The sequence below is a fragment of the Dasypus novemcinctus genome, chromosome 2, assembly GCF_030445035.2.
Source record: "Dasypus novemcinctus isolate mDasNov1 chromosome 2, mDasNov1.1.hap2, whole genome shotgun sequence".
Lineage (NCBI taxonomy): Eukaryota > Metazoa > Chordata > Mammalia > Cingulata > Dasypodidae > Dasypus > Dasypus novemcinctus.
In genome coordinates, this window is record NC_080674.1 from 6037574 (window position 1) to 6060461 (window position 22888).

General features: G+C 41.4%; 1 protein-coding gene across 2 annotated transcripts in view; it reads left to right on the top strand.

Moving 5' to 3' along the window:
- ADCY2 (adenylate cyclase 2) overlaps positions 1 to 22888 on the top strand; it is a 455060-nt gene that overhangs the window by 14525 nt on the left and 417647 nt on the right. For both annotated transcript variants that reach the window (XM_071207382.1, XM_058306528.1), the window contains exon 2: positions 17555 to 17752. In XM_071207382.1, the coding sequence (XP_071063483.1) occupies positions 17555 to 17752 (198 nt within the window). The remainder of the gene's footprint in view (positions 1 to 17554; positions 17753 to 22888) is intronic.

The following is a 22888-nucleotide window of genomic DNA, read 5'->3' on the forward strand; positions in this document are numbered from 1 at the left end:
AGCAAGCCAGGCACAAAAGGACAAATATTGTACAACTTAGCTATTATGAAATAATATAATGAGCAAACTCATAGAGTTAATAGCTACAATATAAGTCGCCAGAGAAAAGAATGTGGTTAGAGAATGGAAAGCTGAGGTTTAATCCGTCCAGAATTGGTAAAAAGTTATTTGGAAATTTGGAAATGAATAGAAATTGTGAAAGCATATCATAGGATTTGTAATTAGCACTAACATATGGGTAAGTGTATTAGTCAGGGTTCTCTAGGGAAACAGAATCAACAAGAGATATCTGTCAATAGTATGTAATTTTATGAGTCTCTCATGTGACTGTGGGGATGCACAAGTCCAGGTTCCACAGGCAGGCTGCAGCCAAGGGCTCCAATGAAAGTCCAATGAAGGTTCTTGATGATTTCTGGAAGACACTGGCTGTCTAAAGAGCTGGGAAATTCTCACTCAGTGCTGGAATCACTTCCCCTTTTTTATGGAGTGCTGCTGTGCATGCCCACGTTTGTGGTTTGGTGAGTCAGACAATACCCAGCTCATGATAGGCAACTCAGGTCTCATGGTAACTTGATGGCCATGGTTAAGCATTCAGTCTCTACTTGGCCTTTCCAACCATAATAGCCTTCACTCCACAAGTCAGGGATAGAATGTGGGGATTCTGCCAGTTGCTGAGTATGTGTATTCCACTTATACATTCAGGAACCGGAGAAATAACCACAGAATGAGTCCGGGAAACCACTGGACCAACTGTGAGATGAACCTGAGCTAAAACTCCATTAATCACCTGACCTCCATAAGCCCCTACTCTGACTGGTGGACCACAGTGATATTTTAGGTCTCCTGGAATTAATGTCACTTCTGAGCCAGTGTCTAATAATCCCTGAAATGTCTGATCATTTCCTTTTCCCCAGTGCACAGTTACTCTGATTAAAGGGTGTAGATCTCCTTGGGGAAAGGTGGAAGGAAGACTAAAAATATACATTTTGGGCTGTTTAACAGGATCCTTCCCCAAGGAGACCTGACCTTCTCCTCATTCAAGGGGCTCTGGGTCTGTAAATTGTTTCTTTTGGAATTCATCAATAATATCAAACTGCTACACTCCACCCTCTGAATTCCAAAAACACATTATAATATATATTTTTTAAAGCCTTAAATCAGTTACAGTGCAAGTACTAAATCATAACACATTCAATTTAAAGAAATACAGTTTATCCTGGGGCAAAGTCCTGTCTGCTATAGATTTCTGAAACTTACAAAACAGTTCATCTACTTTCAATACACAAATGGACAGGCAAAGATAAACATTTTCATTACAATAAGGAGAAATTGGTAGGGAAACATGAGTTAATGGTTTCGCTCCTTTTCAGTAGACCTGCAGGGAATCCTCAATTCAATTTCGAAGTCTGAGAATTGTTCTTAAGATGAAGGTTTCTTCTCCTTGGGGCCATATGGGGACCCACCCTTTCCACTGTCTTGCCCAATGGCCATTTTCTTGGTTCCACCCTCATTAAGCATCTTAGTGTCGACCAAACTCTAGAACTTACCCTGAGAGCATGGGGGTGATTGTCACATCTTACTCAATCTTTGTGTTAGAGTCTTAACCCCCCTAGTACAGTAATGTGAAGACAACATCCCCCCTAACCTTTGGCATACAGGCTTAACCCTCTCAGAGGAACGAGTTGACCACCTGGCCTTCCTTAAACTTTAGGGCATAGGTCCTTCCCCCTCAGACCTGTGGGGTGCTGACTTTAACTGTCCTGATCCTTTGGGAATGTGTTCCACCCTCTCTGTACCCTGGGGAAGCAAAACTCTCCCAGAATATCAGACAGGAACATCCACCCTCTTCAACTGCTGGGGCAAACTCACCCTCTCTGTACACATGGTTGGGGTTCCTCTCTTGCCCCAAGGTGATGTCTTAATTCCAGATCTTAGCTTCCATGGTTTTCCTCTTAAAGCTGTTTCTCCTTCAATCTCTCCTTTCCATGTCCTTTTAATCCCAGGCTGACAGTGGTTTTGTTCATACAGCACTCTCAAAAAGTCTGTTGGTTTAGCATGCAGGAAGCAGGGGTCCAAGCCATCAGACAGTAAGATTTTCCACAAGTCTTTCCAAAGTAATTGCATCTTCAATCCTGATTTACAAATTCCATGTTTAGTTAAGTCCTTATATAGGGTACTTTCATCTGGGAACTTGATATCCAGAGGCTTGAAATTTCCAGAATCAGTTTCTGCTTTCTTTGTATCTGACAGTTCAGTCCTCAACATGTCTCTCTCATCTAGCTTTTTGCTATAAGCTGCAAGCAGTTCTCCAGGTTTACTTTGGAAATTGCTTCAGCTAAATGCTCAAGCTTGCCATTTTCAAATTTGGTCTTCCATAAAACACCAGGAGTTAATCTTGCTAAGTTCTCTGCAACTTTATAACATGGATTGCCTTTCCTCCAGTTTCCAATAATAGTTTCATCATTTACTTCGAAAGGCACCACAAAAAGTCTCTTTCGCCTTCATATTGCTATCAATAGTCTCTTCAAAGCAATCTAGGCCTTTTCCATCAAGCATCTCACAATTCCTCCAAAAAATACCCTTACCCATTTATAAAACCTTTTTAGCATTTCAGTAATTGCAAAAGCACTACCCCACTCTCGGTACCAAATTCTGTGTTAGTCAGCCAAAGGGGTGCTGATGCAAAATACCAGAAATTGGTTGGTTTTTATAAAAGGTATTTATTTGGGTTAGGAGCTTAGAGATATTGGGCTATACCGCATAAGTTACTTCCCTTTCCAAAGTCTATTTCCACATGTTGAAGCAAGATAGCTACAAATGTCTGCAAGGGTTCAGGCTTCCTAGGTTCCTCCCTTTCAGGGTCTTGCTTCTCTCTGGAGACAGGGTTCCTGTCTTCCTGGGGCTCCACTTGAAGGCTGCAGCATCAAACTCCAACATCAGAATTCCAAAATCAAAAGCCCTCCAACTCTGTTCTTTGCCATGCCTTTTATCCCACCTACCAAAGGGTGGGAACTCAACGCCCTAGTGGCAGAAGAGGTTTACATAATTACTTAATCAAGTAAACCTGTGAATCCAATATAATCAAATATGCCCAGAGGAAAAGATCACTTTACAAAGATAATCCAATATTTCTTTTTGGAATTCATCAATAATATCAAACTGCTACAATACGATAGTGTTTTTGTTTTTGGAGTAATGAAAATGATCTAATACTGAATGAAGTGGTGAATGCACAACTTTAAGATTATACCAAATTACCATTGATAGTACACTTTAGGTAAATTGTTTGGTTTATGAACAAAAAATAATAGGGTGGGTTTGGGGAAAACACACCAAAAGTGAGATACAGACTATAATTAGTAGTAATACTTTGACGATGCTCTTCCAAAATTTGTTACAAATGTTTCACAACAGTGCAAGTTTGTTGTGGGTGCATATTTGTTTTCTAAGTTTGCAACTTTTACTATATACTTAGTGTTCATGTATGTTCATATATGAATGATATACTTCAATAAATTGTTTTTAAAATGAAAAATAATTAAGGAAATAAGAAATCAGGTGAATAAAATGAAACCGTTCATGAGGAAATGGTAATGTAGTTCCCAAGTATGGTTACCTTAATACTTAGTTCTTTCCCGTCATCAAGTTAAAAGTTCATTCAAATACATGACTTTCATTTTCTTCTAAACTGGATTTTATGTGCACAGAATGGGATTAATCAGAATCTTTGATTCTTGACACATAATCTCTATTTTGTATATGCATTGCTCTATTATTTATTGGGAGTTAAGAAACACTCACATACCCTGTCCAAACTAGAATACCTCTGAGAATGTATTTCTCTCTGAATGCTCCTCTGATCCCATTTGACCACCTTGTCCCAGATATAAACATTATACAAATTTTGTGTTTATCATTCTTTTCCTTCTCCTTTTACTTTATGATATATGACAGTGCAGTGTACACACATACACATGTATCCATTTAAATTTTTCCTTTGTGGAGAATCAATTTTTTACAGCTCTAGCTCAAGTCCTTCTTTCCCCATCTCTGTTATATCTCAAAATTTCATATATGGGTGGTTTCTAGTGGACTCTCTATTCTGTGTCATTTGTGTACATGTTTATCCCTACACCAATGCTACATTATCTAATTCCCAAAGTACTTATTTTGGGCATAGGATGTAACAATTTCCTAGTCAACTCCTTTACAGGTATCTTGGTTATTCTTGGTCTTTTCCTTTTCCATATAAACTTTAGAACTCACTTATTTTAATTTTCATGTGAAGATCCCTGTTGGGATTTTGTTAGTGTCATATTGAATGTATTGATTCATTTGCTGAGAATTGGTATTTCATACTATTTTTTCTCTTCATTAATTTATGTGCTCCATAAAATTTTATAATTTTCTCTATAGTTTTGTAGCTTCTCATTTTAAAGGCATATTTTATAATTTTGTTGCTTCCTGTTAAATGTTTTTTAAAATTATGATTTCTATTATTATGTTGCTGATGTAGAAATATAATTGGATTTTTGTGTGCATACACATCTTATATCAAGATACCTGGCTGTGATATCCTATAATTACTAGCAATTGCACTGAAAATTCTTTCCCACATAGACTATCATATCATCTGAAAATAATGGGAGTTTTATTTCCTCTTTTCTAGTAAAATGGCCTTTAATTTCTTATTCTTGTCTTACTGTGCTGGCTAGGAAATCTTATACAATATTGTCAGAATTGGTGATTTATTAAATTTTAAATTAAATTCTTTCAGAGTTTGCCATTTAGGATGATGTTGTTTGTAGACTTTTGTAGACATTCTCATCAGATTGAGGTTTCATTTTAATTTAAAAAGGAAATTTTATTGTGATTGGGTATTGAATAGTACCAGATTAATCTGTAATTGTACCAGATTAATCTGTAATTTAATCTGTAATTGTACTGACTAATATTTATATATTTTTCAATATTAACAATCTATATTTCTGGAACAAACTCAATTTTCATGATACCTTTTATACAGTATTGGGTATGATGAGCTAACATTTTCTTTAAGAGGTTTGCAAGTATAATTGATCCTCATTGTACACAGATTTTATATTTCCTGCTTTACCTACTTGCTAAAATTTCTTTGTAACACCCAAATGAATATTCACTCTGTTTTGATGGTGATTGAGGGATATGTACAAAGCAGCAAAAAATTTGATCTATCCCATGCATGTGCTTCCAGCTGAGGTCAAACAAGCAGGGCTCTGCCTTCTTGTTTCAGCTCGCATTCTGTAAACACGTGCCATTTTCACTGCATATTTAGTGCCACGTTTTTTGCATTTTTCTGCTTTTGAGTGTTGATTTTGCTGTTTAAATGGCCCCCACGCATAGTGCTGAAGTGCTGTCTAGTGCTCTTCAGTGCAGGATGTGCTTCCAGAGAAAACACGTGTGTTAGGTGAGCTTTTTACAGGCGTGAGCACTGCTGGCTGGGACTTCAGTGTTAATGAATAAACAACCTTCTCTAATGAGTTCCAATTACCCGACCCACAATGCAGTTTATGGTTAAGCTTGCTTAAGTTCATCTCCATAGACTTTGTTTAAGTGCTGCTATAAAATGTTCAGAAGACAATGATACTGTTTCTAGATGGGGTGAAATGAGGCAGGTTTAAAAGGCCTGTGTGGTTGTTTGAGACTGTATGTGCCTCAGAAAATCATGCTCTTACAGATGGTCCAACCTTGTGCGTGTGAACCTACTGCAGAGCAGATGGGACCTTTCGATTAGGTTACACCAGTAAGGCATGGCCCTAGGTGGGTCCTAATCTACTGGAGTCTTTTATTAATGGGATGAATTTGAGAGAGAGACAGAACCACAGAAGCAGAAAGCTGAAGGCAAGGAAGCTGAGAGGAAGAGGAGAGCCCAGCAGGCGCTGCCATATGCCTTGCCATGTGACAGAGGAGTCCAGGATTGCCAGCAGCTTGGAGAAAGCATCGCCTGATGATGCTTTGATGTGCACATTTTTCTCAGCCTCACAACTGTAAGCTTTCAAGCCAGTAAACCCATATTGGAAAAGCCAACTCATTTCTGGAAATTGCAAGTCAGTAGTTTGCTGGTGAAACAAAAACTTCCTAGGGAATGACTGATGCAAATTTGAGGAGGAACAAAAGATATAAGGTGTCTTTAAACATAAACATCCATAAAGCAAGGTATTTTACTGATTGGTTGTTGAAATGTCATGAACATAAGCTTGCAGGAGCCTAACCCTGCATTTTCTTTTGTGGTGGTTGCTCAGTTTCCACTAATTCATTGTTTGCAAGTGGCTTTTTAGAGCATAAGTCTTGTGGCTAATGGAATTGACTGTGCTCTTTGGTGAAAGGAATTTGGAATTCTCGTTCATCGAACTGCCATCAATTTTTTTTTTTTAAATTTTACAGACCTATACCATAAATCAAGGAATATGTTTTCTTTTTTCAATTTTCTGAAAGAATTTTCACTGTGTTGCAAAGAGTTGATAGAATTTGCCTAGATAACCATGTGACCTTATGGCTTACTTAGAATGATTTTTAAACTCCTGGTTTGATTTCTTTGATAGCAATAGGATTATTTAGTATTTCTGATTTTATTTTTTAGTCACATTTGATATTTCTAAGGAGTTTTTGCATTTCATTCTTTTTAAAGCTAATGGCAATGTATCATTTTAATCTCTGCTCTCAGTTTTTAATTTAATTTGCTGACTTATGCCTTCTCTTTTTCCTAAATAATCTCATCAGATGTCTCCTTTGTTTTAACTTTTTCAAGAACCATCCTTTGTCTTTGCTGGTGCTGTCTATTGTGCTTTTGTTTTTTATTTTATTCATTTCTCTTTTTATCTTAGTATGCCTTGTATTAGTCAGAATATTTTAGATTATGCTATGGAAACAAACAACTCCAAAATCTCAGCTGCTTAACATGACAAAGGCTTATATTTTGCTCATTCTGCACAGTAAATGTGAGTCAGCAAAGGGACTGTCTCAGGTAGTCTCTTTGCTTCCTTCCTCCATGACCACTCCAGGGTTGGCCAGAAATGTTGGGGTTGTATTGCTGGCAGTGAAAATCTTCCACGTGGAAGTGACTCATCACTTCCATTCATTTTCATTGGCCAAAGCAAGTATCCTATCAATTGCTACATAAAAGCCCACCCTAAACCTTAGCGATTTAATACAAAATCATCATTTATTTTTCTCATGAATCTGGCAGAAAACGAGCTGAAAAAATGCCTCTGTCCCCAAGAAGGGACTATTTCCCAAAACTCAATTCAGATGTGGTCAGCAAAATGGTAAACAAGGAAGAACCCTTAGGGGGAGGAATCACAGGCCACAGAAAATAGTCGGCAAATTGGCTGCTGGGAGAAGGGCCAGGGGCTCCCAAAGTGCCTGCTCCAGAGAGATTTAGAATGGCTAATGAGTGGCAGTCATTCCTCCCTTGAGATAATGGCAGTGTTCATTGTGATTGTCCTTTATTGTATTGGGTGGTCAGATGGATGGTTGCTAACAAGTCATTTGAGTCTGTTACACTCCATGGCAAGAGAGGATATACCCACGCTTAATCAAGAAATGACTGCTCATCCTTCCCTTTGAACAAACTAGTGCCCTTCACTCAGAGATCCTGGACTTTGAGCTTTTTGCCTTGACTGAAAAGTTTGGAGTGCTGCTCCAAAACCCGCAAGCTTTAATAAGAAACTAGCAAACCAAATATTTGGTGACCAGATGGGTAGATTGGTTAGTAATCAGGGCTGTTAAGTATTCTCTAGAGTACAATTTTGTTGGCAAAACTGGCTGCAGTAGTCACCTTCCATGTATCCATGCCCATGTAATTCTCTCCTGTGCTGGTTCTCACCTTTAGCCAACCTGATGATAGCAACACGATGCAAGCAAGCACTTGAACATGGTTAGATATGGGGGCCTGGGAACCCTGGGAACTCCATGCAAAGAAGCCCAAGCTACCTCCTGGACAATGGGAGAGATATAGCTCTGTAACCTGGTCACCATGCCTGACTGCCCTGGCTGACAGCCTGCCAACCTGCCACTGTGTAAATGGGGCTTTCTTAGATGACCCAGCTACCAACAGATCTGCCTGCTGGCCAGGCAAACACAAGACAGACCAACAGATAGCAACTCAGCTGGTGTAGACCAGAAGAAGAACAGAGAGCTGACCCACAGAACTGAGAACTAGGCAAAATTATAGTTCTAAGTTGTTACAATCTGGGCAAATTGTGGAGTGGTTTTTTGCATGGGCAAAGCTAACTGATGCAGCCTCCTGCCAGGTGTATGGAAACTTGGCATAGCTATGAAAGGCCCTGTGGCAGCTTGTTTTGGGGCCATACTACATTCCATCCCACATGCAGCTGATCTTCCTCCCATCAAGTCATTTGATCGTGGGCAGAACTGTGTGACTGTCTCAACCAGGACAGCATGGTGGAGTTGGTGTTCCTGGACCTGAGAGGCTACTGAAGAGCCCAGCTCCTGTCTAGTCACATGTGTGTGATCTCTTAGGTCTGACCATAGGCAACTACAGAGGCTTCGCCTGGAGGCCCTGTTTAAGTCCAGGATCTTTACGGAAACAGAACGGACAGGAGATATCTGTAAATATTATAGGATTTATAAAATTATCTTACATAACTGTGGGGCCACACGAGTCCAAACTCAGAAGGGCAGGCTGCAAGCTGGGAACTCTGATGAAGGTTTTCCATGGATTCCCCAGGAGAAGCTGGCTGGGAGGTAGAGATGGAAATTCTCTCTTCTAACTTTTGAAACCATCACTGTTTTTAAGGCCTTCAGCTGACTGCATGAGATGCCTCTCATAACTGAAGGCAATCTCCTCAGTTGATTGTAGATGTCATCAGCCACAGATGCAGTCAACTAGCTAATGACTTTTAAGTCCACAAAATGTCCTCACAGTAACAAGTGGGCACCATTCCTGGACAAGGGACATATGAACCTAACCATCACCAGCCTCCTGGGGAAAGCTGCCCTCTCCACTCACCTGGGGTGCAGCCAGTGCACTGGAGCCTCTGGAAGGAGTTGCCCTGCTGGCCAACCCTGCTCTCACACGTATCTGCATTCGAAGCCAAGGCACCCACATTTGGAGGCTTCCCTCTCAGGGACACAAAACTGTTTCTTCAGATACTTCCTTATCAGCGTATCAAGGAGGAGATCTTGAAGACATTTCTCTCCACACTGACTCAGTACCCAGGATGTCCCTACTCCTAATCTGCCTCTTTCTCCCTCCTCTAGCTTCCCAGGTCCATAAAACCACAAGAGCCATTTGTTCAGAGCTCCCCAGCAATGAGGTGTACCCCCAGCTTTATGCTAATATGTCCCTTGTCTAGTGGCATCCTTCTCCAAGTGGCAAATCGGAAGAGTGAGATTTGGTGCTTCTTTCAGAGCTAACCTCTAGCTTATACCATCACAGTAAGCGATTGAAGTTGTCATTGTTACTTTGATTTTGGCTTTGATTACTTATTCAATACCTAGCAACTCAGCTCAGCTCTCTCAGCTTAACTCAGCTCTTGGCAGCTGGTCATAAAAATGGTACACACTTACTTCTACCTTGTTCTTTGGGGGTGGTCATTCTGGGGATGATGGACGAATGGCACAATGCACTCCCAACTTTATGGCCTGGTGGGTTTTGTCAGACATCACTCTGTCAGGGATGGGTAGCTCAAGTTGCCTGGTGACTTGGTGGCCATGGTCATCTTCTAGGGTCTGATGATAAGATGGAGATTGTTTCTCAAAAGGGAAATGATCCACCACTAGGAAGCCCTCCTACAGCACTGATTTGGGTGGAGAAGTCAGAGTTTGCAGGGAAATCTGTGACTTCAAACATGTCAAACCACCCCAAATGGTGACCAAGAAGGAAGAGATCATTGGAAAGAGCTGCTTCTTCTGTTTCTCATGTGTAGCCTCTACCTCTGTGATTCTGCAGCCACGTGTCTGATGGGCCACTGTTCTTCCAAACTTCAGCCAGCAGTTGGCAGAAGAGCAGGATATGGAACAGCAGGTGACAGCGATGACCATATGAAGCCTGCGTGGATCTGTACAACTGTCCATAACCGTATTTGACTGAGAAAACTTTTGGTGGGGCTTTGCTACACTTTACCTCCCAACCTTTTTGTTCAACTCTAACCAAGGACCAGAGATGAAGGTGATTCTGGACAATGTAATTCCCAGAAAAAATCAAATTGACAATAGAGCAATTCAGCTCTGCTTTAAAAATGATAAATTTCCTTCAAAGTACCACTTTTACTGCATATCACAAGGGTACATATGTACTGTTTTCATTATTCTTTTAAAATGCATGTTACTATGTCTTTTATGATCCAAAAATCATTTAGCATTGTACTTTTTGCCTTGTAAATATATGACTAATTTAATGTTTTTAAATGAACTTCTAATTTAAAATTTTAGATGAAATAACTTGGGCCTCTATCCCCACTCTTACATATTTTTTGTGAGTTGTCTGGTATATAACTTTAATAAATATTCTATGTGAACTTGAGACTATATAGTCCTTAATGATGGGATGTGAAATTCTGTATTTGTCACTTTAACTTAGCTTGTTAATTATGATATTCAAATCTTTTACAACTTTTGTTTTTAGTTTTGTTTCATCAGCTTGTCTGATCAATGACTGAACGGTTTCAAAATCTTGTACTTGCTTCATAGATTAGTTTTCTTCTCCCTGTTGTTATATACTTATTTTGCTTTATATATTTTGAGGCTATTTTATTAGGTTCATACATGTTTTAAGCTTTTATGATTGCCTAGTGAGTTGAGCATTTTATCTTTGTAAAATCACTTCTTTTTTTACTGAAAGTATGTTAAAGTAGTTCTTCTTCTCTCCCTTTAATTTCAAACTTTATGCTTTTTCCACCATAATTCTGTCTCATAAATAGCATGGAACTGGGTTTTGTTTTATAATCCTGTCTAAGGATAACCCCAAACAACTTATTTTATTGTGGTTATTAATATAGTTGCACTTTTTATTTTACCATTTTACTTCTATGATTTCTAATTATAACTAATTTTTCCTTCTTTTCTTTTTTGACTTGAAATTTTTTCTCTTCTGTCTCCCACCTTTCTTTTTCCTCTGATGATTTGGAATTTATACATTTTATTTTATTTTTTTGGTGCTCACTCTCAAATGTTTACCATAAAAGGTTTTAAAATTGGTCAGACTTGATACCTAGATCATGAAATTACATTGGAAATCTTTATTTCTGGTTTTTATTCTCCTGACTTACTAATTTTATTAGTAATCATTTCATATCATATAGTCCTTATGGAAATATTTAATTTCTTAGAATTTCTTTTAGAGAATGTCACTTGATGTTAAATTCCCACTTGTTTCTTACAAATTATTTTCTATAAAGTTTATGTTTTTTCCATTGTTTAAAAAAACAATTTCCTGCAAATACAATATTGACTGTTATTTTTGCTCAATAAGTTGTAATTTCTGTCTTCCACTGTTGAAAATTCAAATCTTAAATTTTGGACTAACTTGTTTTTCGTAGATGATCCTTCCTTTTTCTTTGGCCACTTTCGGGTTCTTCAGCTCATCTCTAGCCTTCTGCATTTTCACCAGGTGTGTGTATGCATTTCTTTTTGTCTAACTGGCTTTCCAGAGTTGTAGTTGTGGGTTTTCATTAGTACTGGGTAATCTGTCTTTGCATTTTCCTCCTTGAGTCCCTTCATATTCTAGTTTGGGAACTCCAGTTAGATGTGTGTTATACATTATTATACTATCCTCTGTGTCTTATCTTTTCTTATTCTTTTATCTCCTTATAGTTCTTTGTTTTGTTATACAAAAACTCTTTAGTGTATCTTTCAGTTCACTAATTTTCTTTTTAATGGTTTAGAATTTTCTCTTTAACCCAACTGTTGGGCTGTTTTCGTTTCCATGCTTTCATTTATCATTTTTACAAGGTCCGTTTTTGGTGCATTAATTAATAGTGATAGTTACTTGTGCCATCATCCTTGCAGTTATAGCCTCATTCCTTTAACCATGTCCTGTGCCCCTGCTCAGCCCCTTGGCTGTCGATTCCAACACCTGCTGCCCTTGGGGATCCAGTGCACTTGTTGCCTGCCTCATTCTCAACAGCTCTGCTCCCTTTTGGGTGATTTTGTCGTGAAGGGTTGCTTGTAATCTGTGGGAACTTTGCAGTTATAAGGGGGGCATCTTTTCCTTCGGGATAGTTTTCCCTGTGTCGACGGCAGCTGGGATGTGCCCCTGCCCAGGTCCACTTTGGCTCCCTTTGGCCCTGGTTGCTGTCTAGTAGACAGCCACTGCTGAGGCGTTTTGGCCTCAGGGCTTCTCGGCCTCCGTGCTGCCCACAGGGAAGGCTTTTGTGTCCTCCAGCTGCCCGTGCCTGGCTCCCTGCCCCCGAAGCCCGGCTCCCTGCCTCCCACGCCTCAGCTGTTGAGCTGTTTAGGGCTCAGCCCTCTTTCTGTCTTTTCTCAGTGGGGAGGGGCTGGTGGGAGACCTCCTCCACCTCCACAGACGCCAACAGGGCTCCTGGGGTGCTTCGTCTTGCGGGTCTGGCTGTCGTGGAAGGCAAAGGCTTTTGAGAGAATGAGACCAGATGGGAAAACTAAACCATTTCCCCTGCAAGGCACATTCGTTCCATGCCTTCATTTTATTCTCAGAATGTCAGCGAGGAAACCGCCTGTGCAGTAGGTGTTGAGAATAAGTACATTTGACCAAGACCCTTAGCCATATTTTTGGTGTCTGTGAAATAAATCACTTATACAGTTATAAGCAGTGGGGAGACATTAGGTCCCGTGCCTACCATTTTAGTGTTCATCTCTTGGATATTTCTGAGTTGTTGACTGCTCAGGTTTGACTAAGGTTTGGATGTAAGAGTGTTCTGAGAGTTTTTTCAGAATTGTTGTTTTTTCACCAGAGTTTGCATTTATTCATTTCACCAACTCATACCAAACTGGAGTATAACCATACATGTAGATAAGAATAAAAACATATATCTCCACACTTCCACCCATGGTCAAACATATATCATAGCTAGAGACTGATTTATTTACCTTTTTCCCCAAAGAACTTCAAAATAATTTGTGGCAAAAGAGTAAATAATTAGCATATCAAACAGACATCAGTCCAATGATGAATATGCAGACTGGCCTGGATGAGAAAGCCCAGAAAGTTGAGGGAGAAGGAGATGAGCTCATGATGGTAATCGCTTTTCCCTGTACGTGGGGCTTGTGAGGCATGAAGCACACAGCAGCCGCGCCAAGTGCATATTGTCTGTCCGAGACCCAGTCACTCGCCGAGCTGTGTGGCAGTGATGGTAGGAATGGTTTTCTATGTTGTCTCTCTGATTTCAAAGTACTTCACCAAAAATATCTTCCCAATAGAAAAACACCATTTTACATCAGATTTCCCATCTAAATGAAAGCTAGAACTGTTTAACCAGAAAAAGGAAAAAATGCACGTGCTGCTTGTGGAAAACATTAAACTCTTGCTGGACAGAAAACCTCTACGAATGAAGGAGTCGTCACCTAGTAAATAAAGGTGATGCGGATTTAATAGGCCTAGCAATTAGAAGCTCTCCGAAATTACCAGAAGCACATTGGAAATGAAACGGTAAAATGTTCGAAAAGGGCTATCAGAGCCCATTATCGTTATGGTAGATGGTAAAAATTTCCCTGCTGAAAGGCGTTTTAGTGCGTCTTATTTAGTTTGCACTAGATGGTAATTTTTCCCCGCAGAGGGAGGGGGCGTTGGGGATACATAAAGATGATTTAATTTGGGTCGCCAGTGCTTTTCCTCCGTTTTAGTTTGCTTGTTTTGAGCAGTTCCAGTTCTCACTCTGCGTTTTGAAAGCCAGCTGCGAGGCCATCGGGCCCGGCCCTTGCCCTCGTGGCTTCCTTGGCCCTTCCTGCCCGCTGGGAACCACGTGGGGATCACGCGGGGGAGTCAGACCCAGCGCATGCCTCATTCACGTCCCTGGCCTCGGGAGAAACGTGTGATGCGCAGCAAGGGTAGGAAGGAATGCGGTCCTGCTCCGTCTTAGGCCTCCTGTAATGAATACTCTACTGTCTTTTCCTAGACATGCTTATAAAAGATTCTGTGTTGTGGAGAAGGCTATATTAACACTCGCTCGGGGGTAGCGTTCCCAAGCAAGGGCAGCACCAACTCTTGGCTGTTTTCTTCCAGAAGCAGCTCTGTTCTCCCGTGGGCACTGGTCCTCAGTGGGTAGGAGCAGCGGCTGACCTTTCCACGCCGTTGGCCTTGGGGGAGCATGGCTCACGCAGCGTGGCACCTCCTGTGATGAGCAAGGGCACCAGCTGGCCGCAATCCCCCGGCCTTCACAGGCCCCTTCCTCCAGAGAACTGTGTTTAAAATGAGAGGTTAGCCTGAATTACCCTAAGGACACATGCCACCTTTGACGCTGAATGTTTGTTTTATTCTTTTGAGTAAAATAAATAATTAAAAATTATTTAAGGAAAATTGAAACATTATCCTGGATCCTAAAAGTCTTGTGGGCTCTACGAGCCCTGCAGCCAAAACAAGGTCACTGCTGAGTGCCATCAGGAGGATCCCCATATTAATTTTACACAACGACTAGTCCTATTATTTGCCGTACCCAGCAGCCCCAGACACGGTGTCTTTGTCATGTTTGCCAGATAATCTTCTAAAAAAAGAGGACAGGAAAAGCTCCCACAGGTAATTCACTTTCTCTTTCTACTTCCTGGAAGGGCTACGTCAGAATCTTTCTGTTCCCTTAGTTACTAATTTTCACCTTGCGGTTTTGCAAATCTTTGCACCTATTTTCAGTCTTTCGGGGAAAAAAAAGAACCAGCTGAGTCCTCGGGTGTTTCTCCCCACCTGGGTTAGTGAAATCCGCGAAGAGTCATGCAAGGCAAACAGCTTTCCTGGCTATTTCCTGGTCATTCTGGCCATTTCTCGGTGAAGGGCATTTTTAGATGCTTAAAATAAACCCATCACTTCTCCATCTGGGTCGCAGTCAGATTTGGTGTCCCTGGAAGACGCTTTTCAGGTCCCCTGCCTGTGTTCACATGTGGTGGGTGAGAGCTGGGAAGTGCTTGCAAATTCGTGCACAAATGCTACCCTTTGCCAGGATCGTAAAATGTCTCTGAGGGTAAGAGAAATAACCTAGACGTTTAATTGTAGATAAAAATAGAAATTTAAGGAGAGAAGGAGAGAATGTGAGTGTTCCGTTTGGACCCCTTGTTTTCTGGTGGGTCTGGAAGCCCAAACTCTTGGCCACTCAAGGTCTGGCTGCACGTGGTTTGTTTCTCCATCAGCTACAGGGAGGTGCATGGGGGGGCAGTGTCCTGAGGGTCGCCGGGCTCCTCGGGCTGCCTGGAGTCAGTCCCCCTTCCCGTGCCTCCTCTGTAGGTGTTGTCACCTGCAGAATGGAGCTCTAAGCATTAATCAGGCTGTGCTTAGCACAAAATGCCACGTCACGTTAGCACTTCCTCTCATTGTAGTCGCGGTTGCCCCTTCCCAGGTGTAATCGACACGTACGTGAATGTGATAGAGAAAGGGACAAGCAGGGAGTGTGTGGGGGGAAGCCATCCCCCTGCCCTTTCCCTGGATGGCAGCGGGCGTGGGTGGTCCAGCTGCTCTCCTGCCCCACTCCCTTGTGCCTGGCTGGCGGGCTCTCCAGCGCTGCTAAATGGCCGGGGGCCCGCAGGTGGCCACCAGAGAGGCTGGGATTGGGAAGACAGCAGCTCCCTAAGTCCCATACCTTACCATTACCTTTGGATGATATTTATGTTTTTCTAAATTAATTTTAAAAATTCATGACACATTATTTTCCATTTGAACCATTACTAAATGTAACAATTCAACGGCATTAATTACATTTATAATGTAGTGCTACCAATGGGCACCATCTAGTACCACAACTGATTCATGACCCCAAGCTCTGTACCCAGTAAGCATTAGTCCCCCACTCTTTCCTCCCTCTAATCCCTGGCCACTTCTGATCTGTGTTCTGTCTTTAGTAATTTGCTTATTTGAGGTACTTCATTAAAGTGAAATAACACAATCTTTGTCTTTTGGTGTCTGACTTAATTCACTCAGCACTGTATTCTCAATTTCATCCAGGTTGTCACATGGGTCAGAACTTCAATTCTTTTTATCCACTGTATGGTAGACCACATTTTATTTATCCATTCTTCTGTCAGTGGACATTTGGGCTGTTTGAACTTTTTGGCTATTGTGAATAATGCTGCTTTGAACAGTGGTGTGTAAGAATCTGTTTGATTCCCTGTTTTCCGTTCTTTTGGGGTATATATGCAGGCATGGAATGACCAGGTTAGATGATGATTCTGTGTTTAACTTTTTGAGGAACCTCCAAAAGGACCCCCAGAGTATCTGCCACATTTCACATTCCTACTGGCAATGCACAGGGTTCCACATTCCCCACATCCTCACCAACACTTGGGATTTTCCTCTTTTTTCCCCCTATTACTTTTAATATTCTAAAACATTAGAACATTTTCTTTTCAGAGGGCCATCCTCGAGAATGGAAGTTCTTCGGATCCAGGCCACATGGGTTTTGATAGAAAATCCCTTGGGTGTTCAATAACTAAATATGTTTGGGTGAGGATTAAAAGCTTAAAACTGTTTACCATCCCATCGTGAATCCTGTTGACAGCAAGATTCTAGCATGACGTGTTGCCAAAGCTGAAACCTAAATCTGTGTCTGTTAATTAAAGGAAATAGTACATCTATTATGTTGTGCTGAAATTGTGTAGAATTGAAATAATGGGCTTTTTTTGTGTATGGTTAGAAAGAGATAAATAGAGAGTATTAGTGTCCAAAAATGGATTTTTAGAAAAAGCATTAGGAAGTGACTAATAATAAAAGCCCATTTTCTTTTTTGCTCCAGGAACCCAAGAGAGGAAGGGGAAAGTAAAGGAGCAAAAGTCACACACTCTTCAAAGTGGTTCTCATTCTCTCAACTTCTAGATTAAGCACTCTTTGACCCGTCTCTATTAACCTATGAGCTCTTTAAAACATTAATTACCATGCATGCATTACAACAAAAGTTCATCACTTTAGAAAATGAGAGAGTTTTTTTTTTTTTTTTTTAATCAAACATTTCAGATCCATTTGGAAGCTTAAAATATCTTTACAGTGATTTTCTGGGACCAAGATATTTATGATCCTCTGACCTCAAATAGTGAGTTTGGTTGGCTTCTTTTCTCCTGATTGCCTTATGTTCTTGCATTTACTTTCCTTGAGTTCATTCTTGAATAAAATCCATTTCCCCATTTATCAGGGAAAATTTAAACCTGATGGTATGAGTGTTTTTTGCATAATATAAATGTCCAATATTGGGTTATTTATATAAACACAGAAGGTTATTTAGTAGGAAACTTAGGTTTTCAAAAGTTCAAACTGTTCTATTTTGAAGTGATTCTTTAAAATCCAATATCATTTGACAGTGATTACTTTTGATTGAATTTTAGTAATCCCAATATCTGGAATCAGAACTTTAAATTGTAACTTTCTAAATTTTTTTTCCTCTGTCCTCAGGAAGTTGATGACCACGTGGCATTTTTAATAACGGTTCCAACCGCCCTGGCCATTTTCTTTGCGATATTCATCCTTGTCTGCATCGAGTCTGTGTTTAAGAAGCTGCTTCGCCTTTTCTCTTTGGTGATATGGATATGTCTCGTGGCCATGGGATATTTGTTCATGTGTTTTGGAGGGACCGTCTCCCCCTGGGACCAGGTAAGTTGTTAAAATATCCTTGTATTTCCTTAATGCACCTGGATTGGGACATAGCTAATTCTATAAACTTGGCCCTAAGCTGCAAGCAGGGGCCCTCTGAGAATAAAATCATTTGAAGGTATTGTTTTCTCTGTGCCCCATGGGTGAAGACACCTGACGCTTTCTTGAGGGTAGAGGATGGACTCCGTTTAATCAATGAAATGAGCTGGCAGATAGGGCTTGGGCTGGGTTTCACATTCCCACTTGTTTTAGAGAGCTGAGTCTTGCTTGACATCTCACGGCACCATTTTGGTAACTCAATTCTTTCCCTGTTCCTTGAGTACCAAGGCTAGGATTTCTGTTATTACAGAGCCCTCCTGTGATTGGAACCTTATCATGTGCCTCCAACTCTCCAACATGTATCCTTGCCCTTGAATTCTTTCTAAGTTATTGGAGTCTTGCATACAGACATACAGACAATCTTCTGTGTTACTGGCATCATACCAATATGGTTGCTCCAGATACCTGATAGGAAATTCACTTTCCTTAATTGTGAACTTGGTAAAGCTCTCAGCTTAGGAAATTGCTGCCTCTGGGGTGGTATCATGTCTTTAAGAGAATGCAGTCTGAGTGGGACACCCCCCCACACACACACCCACTGCATTCCCATATGGTGGTTCTTCCCAGTGTAACCAGTGGGTGGTTTCCTAGAATGATGCATTGTTAGGGGTCAGGTCTGGGATAGAGATACAGATATAAGATGCCATGGGGTCTTTAGCCATCCAGGGAAAGAGTGAATTGGGTGGCTGAAGGGTCCATTGCAGAGTTGGTGAGGACATCAAGAACCAGGGGTCAGCAGGGGACCAGGCGCCAGTAATGGGTAGAGGAAAGCCTTCAAGGGGAGTAGAGAACTAGTGAAGGAGAATTATTTTAGAGGCTAAGGGAGAAGAGATATTCAAGATGTGAATGGACAATGGGTTCAGATACCATGAAAAGGAACAGAATGTAGTGCAGAAGCCATAGTGGGAAAGAGTCCTGGCTGAGTCCAAAGATGAGTTCCCATGGTGGGTTCTATCAGGAAGCAGTTATATGCCCTTGACCAGGAAGCAATCATATGCCCTTGGGCCTCAGTTTCTTCTGTAAAGGGAGAGGACTGGACACACTCTGAGTTAGTCACCCTGCTTCTAGAATGATGGTGTCCTGTTGGACAGATGAATTGTGTGACCAGCTTTCTGTTCCTGTGGTTCCCTGTAGAAGCCTCCAGGGACCAGGGAAGCCCACCTTCCTTGGTTCCCATCCTTCTCCAACCCAAGGCCTTTGTGCCCTCCCTGTTGCTTCTCCCACCATTTTCTTCACATGCGCTGCACTCCAACCTGACACGGCTGCTTACCACGGACTCTGGTTATTGCCTTCTGCCTTCATGCCGGTGCACACCAGACCTACTGGGTCTGGACTTACTGCCATGAGGGGTGTGTCCTAGTTGTCCCTTTCCTTACACCAACACAGCATTGCTTTAGTAATGTAGCTCTATAAGAAGCCTTGCTATCTGGAAGGGCAAGTACCCCCTACTTTTTCTGTTGCCCAGAATTTTCTTAGTAGGCTTTTCTGTGTGAATTAAAAAATCAGTTTGTCATGTTCAGTGAAAATTCTAGTTGGAATCTGTATTGGAATTATATAGAATTATATAGACTTTCTGAACTTTTGCTTTGAAAAATACTAAAAATCTAGGACATAATAAAAGGATGCTGTACTGGGTCGAATCATTTCCTCCCCCGTCCCTGTCCACTTGGAACCTCAGAAGGTGACTTGTGTGGACATGGAGTTTTTGCAGATGTGATTAGTAAAGTTAAAATGAGGTCATGCTAGATTACAGCAGGCCCTAAATCCACTATGACTGGTGTCCTGATATGAAGAGGAAAATTTGGACACAGGCACAGATGTGAGGACAGATGCCCTGTGACAACAGGGGCAGCCACCGGGGTCCTGGTGCCACAAGTCAAGGAATGCCTGAGGCCACCGGAAGCTGGAGGAGGTGAGAAAGCCTCGTGCTCTGGAGGTGGGGATGAACGTGGCTCTTCCAACTCTTGGTGCTGGACTTCTGGCCTCCAGAATATGAAAGAATGACTTTCTGCTGTTTGAAACCATCTAGTGTGTCATAATTTGTTTGGACAGTCCTGGAAAATTAATACAGATATTATTAAAAATGTCCAGAGTTTTGACATATTTTTGTATTGAGTCTTCCCATCTAATAATAAAGTATGTCCCTCCACTAGTTCTCTTCTTCTTTTATGTCATATAGAGCATTTTCTTCTTCATAAAATCAGCAACAAATTTCCTTAGACTTTTTCTTAGATAACTTACATTTTTTGTTGATGTGTTTATTAATGGGATATTTCCTTATTACCTTTCTAAGAGTAATTAGTAGTACTGAGCTTAATATAAATAATGTAATAGGGTAATGTTGATGTATAAGAGTGCTATTTTTATGGCCGTCTATATCCAACAAACTTTTTTGAAATCTTATTTTTTCTGTGTTTTTCCCAGTCTTAGATTTTTTTTGTATGTCAACCATATTATTGCATGCAGCTAATTTAAATTTTTTTTCTCCCTCTCCAATCCTTATTTGACTGTATATTTATGAGTCGTATTGTCTAATCCTATTAGCAAGGATGATAAATGTAGAGTTGAATGATTGTGTGCTTGTGGGCATCCGTGCCTGTTTCCAACCTAATGGGAACATGTCAAAAATGCCACCACAAAGATTATATTTGCTTTAGGGTTTCTTTCTTTTTTTCTTTTTAAATAAAAGTCCTTTGTCAGGGTAAGGACACCTTCTGTATGGAATGCTCTTCTTCCACATTGCAAGGCTTCTGCGTGACCTTTCAGTGTCCTCACAGAGCTCCTTCTCAGAACACCCAGACACCACCTCTATCTCCACCTCTCCTCCTGCTTCTGTGTTCCATAGCACGGGGGGCGAGCCTGAACGCCTTTCATCGTCTCGGACACCCTTTCTTTATTGTCTCCCCTTCTAGAACATCTCCTCTTCCAGGCAGGAATATGACTATCTTTCCACTATTGTGTCCCGAGCAACCTAAAGAGGAATCAGCCAAAAACAGGCACCCAGTTCCTACGGTGCCATGTTTTCCTGGATGGACATCTATAGTTTTTAGTCTCCAGGCCTCTGTCATTGTCCTTGTGTTTTCACACTATCTTTTGGTTTTATAACATGCCTTGGTTTTAATGTTGCTATCATCACCCCTTTAAAAATCTCTTTAAGGGGAAGCGAACTTGGCCCAACGGATAGGACGTCTGCCTACCACATGGGAGGTCTGTGGTTCAAACCCCGGGCCTCCTTGCCCTGTGTGGAGCTGGCCCATGCGCAGTGCTGATGAGCGCAAGGAGTGCCCTGCCATGCAGGGGTGTCCCCCGTGTAGGGGAGCCCCACATGCAAGGAGTGCGCCTCGTAAGGAGAGCCACCCAGCGTGAAAGAAAGTGCAGCCTGCCCAGGAATGCTCACACCCCTTGCCAGGAGAGGCTCCTTGACATCCCATTCCTCCCCAGGAGGCTGGAATCTGCCCAACGCCCTTTGTCCCCTCGGCTCGATTCAGGTTCAGTGGGATATTTAAAATGAAATTAGTCCACCCTCTTAAGCGAAAGTCATGTCATCTGGGGTCTTTCAGAAGCTAGTCCAGAGCCACAAACCATCCAGAAGTGTGACAGTTGATTTGCAGTGGGTAAGAAAGCAGGTCTACTGTAACACCCTTGAGAATAGGGTGGTTCCACTTGAAAACGGCTAAATGAGCAATATTGTTGAAGGCAACTTGCGTGTAGGCCATGGTCATTGGCAGCTCCTGTACGGTGTGCAGAAGGTTAAGTAGCCAGCATTTGTACCTTCAGGACTTCATGCCAGGCCCTCTTCTGAGGATTTCCCATAGACAACCTCATTGAATTTCCTCATGGCTCTACGAGGCGGTGTTGTCTTCTCGAGACTTTACAGGTGCAGAAACGAGGACATAGGGTGGTTGAGTAGCTCACTCAGGGCTGAGCTGCCTGGGGTAGCACAGGACGTTTGAACTCAGAGATCTAATCCAAGAGAGGCCAGCTGTGATTCATTAAACCCGAGAAGACATCTACTGGAGGAGCACCAGTTATTTCCAAGGTATGGTCATCTTTACCATGTTTGGATAGTATTTCAGTGACAGACAAATATTCTCTCCCATTGCAAGACAGACATTTCCATCATGTGGCCATCACTCCAAGTTTTACTCTCCCTTCTTAGACTTTGGAAACTGCCCTTGTCCTGAGCCTTCATTTTAATTCTAAATCCTCCTTGAAATTAAATGGGTGCACTTGGGGTTTTGACACCCTCTTAAGCTAGTGTCTGGAGGGATTAGGGATGTTGCTACATTGAATGTCATGTTGAAATAAATCCACACTCATGAATGTAGAGTAAGTAACCTGCATAGTTGTATTGACGTAAAAGTAGCAGAGCATCATAAACGAATGTCTGCACTCTAGAGTTAGAGAGCGCTGCTCACTTCTGCACATTCACATTTGAATAATGGAAGTGCTTCATTTTTATTCCTACCTTCGTGACATCTGAGTAAGTCCTTCTTGTCTGATCAATGTTTTCAATGTTTTTGATTCACTGGGTGAACACTGAACCTTTTAAAGTGTGTTTCATTTCATGAATTTCTAATAAGAGACTCCATTTCAACTCAGCTGATGCCTGCTGATCTAGGAAACTTCTGGGATGTTTTCTGAGCTGGGAATATCCTTCCAAAGTTGGAAGGGGAGGTGTGGTCAGGCTTAAGGCAATGCCTAGAATTGCTGGTAATTATAAATATTCTAATTTACTTCCAGAGCCCACGATAGTCCTTTGACCTGAATCTTATTTACATCTGACTCCAGTTTTCTGCTTTTCCCTCGTAGTAAGAGAGTCTTGATTAGAGCTGAAAATTCCCATTCCTGACAACGACATTTCCATCCAGCCACTGCAAGGAGACCTTGCTAAAGTTACTGTAGATTCATTAAATCTCCATCAACTTGAAAGGTTAAATGTCTTGCTCCAGGAAAAAGAGGCTTTTTTGTCCTATTATCCAAAAGGATGCCAAACATTTGGCATGTGCATGTGTGTGTTTTCTTACAAAAATAGGA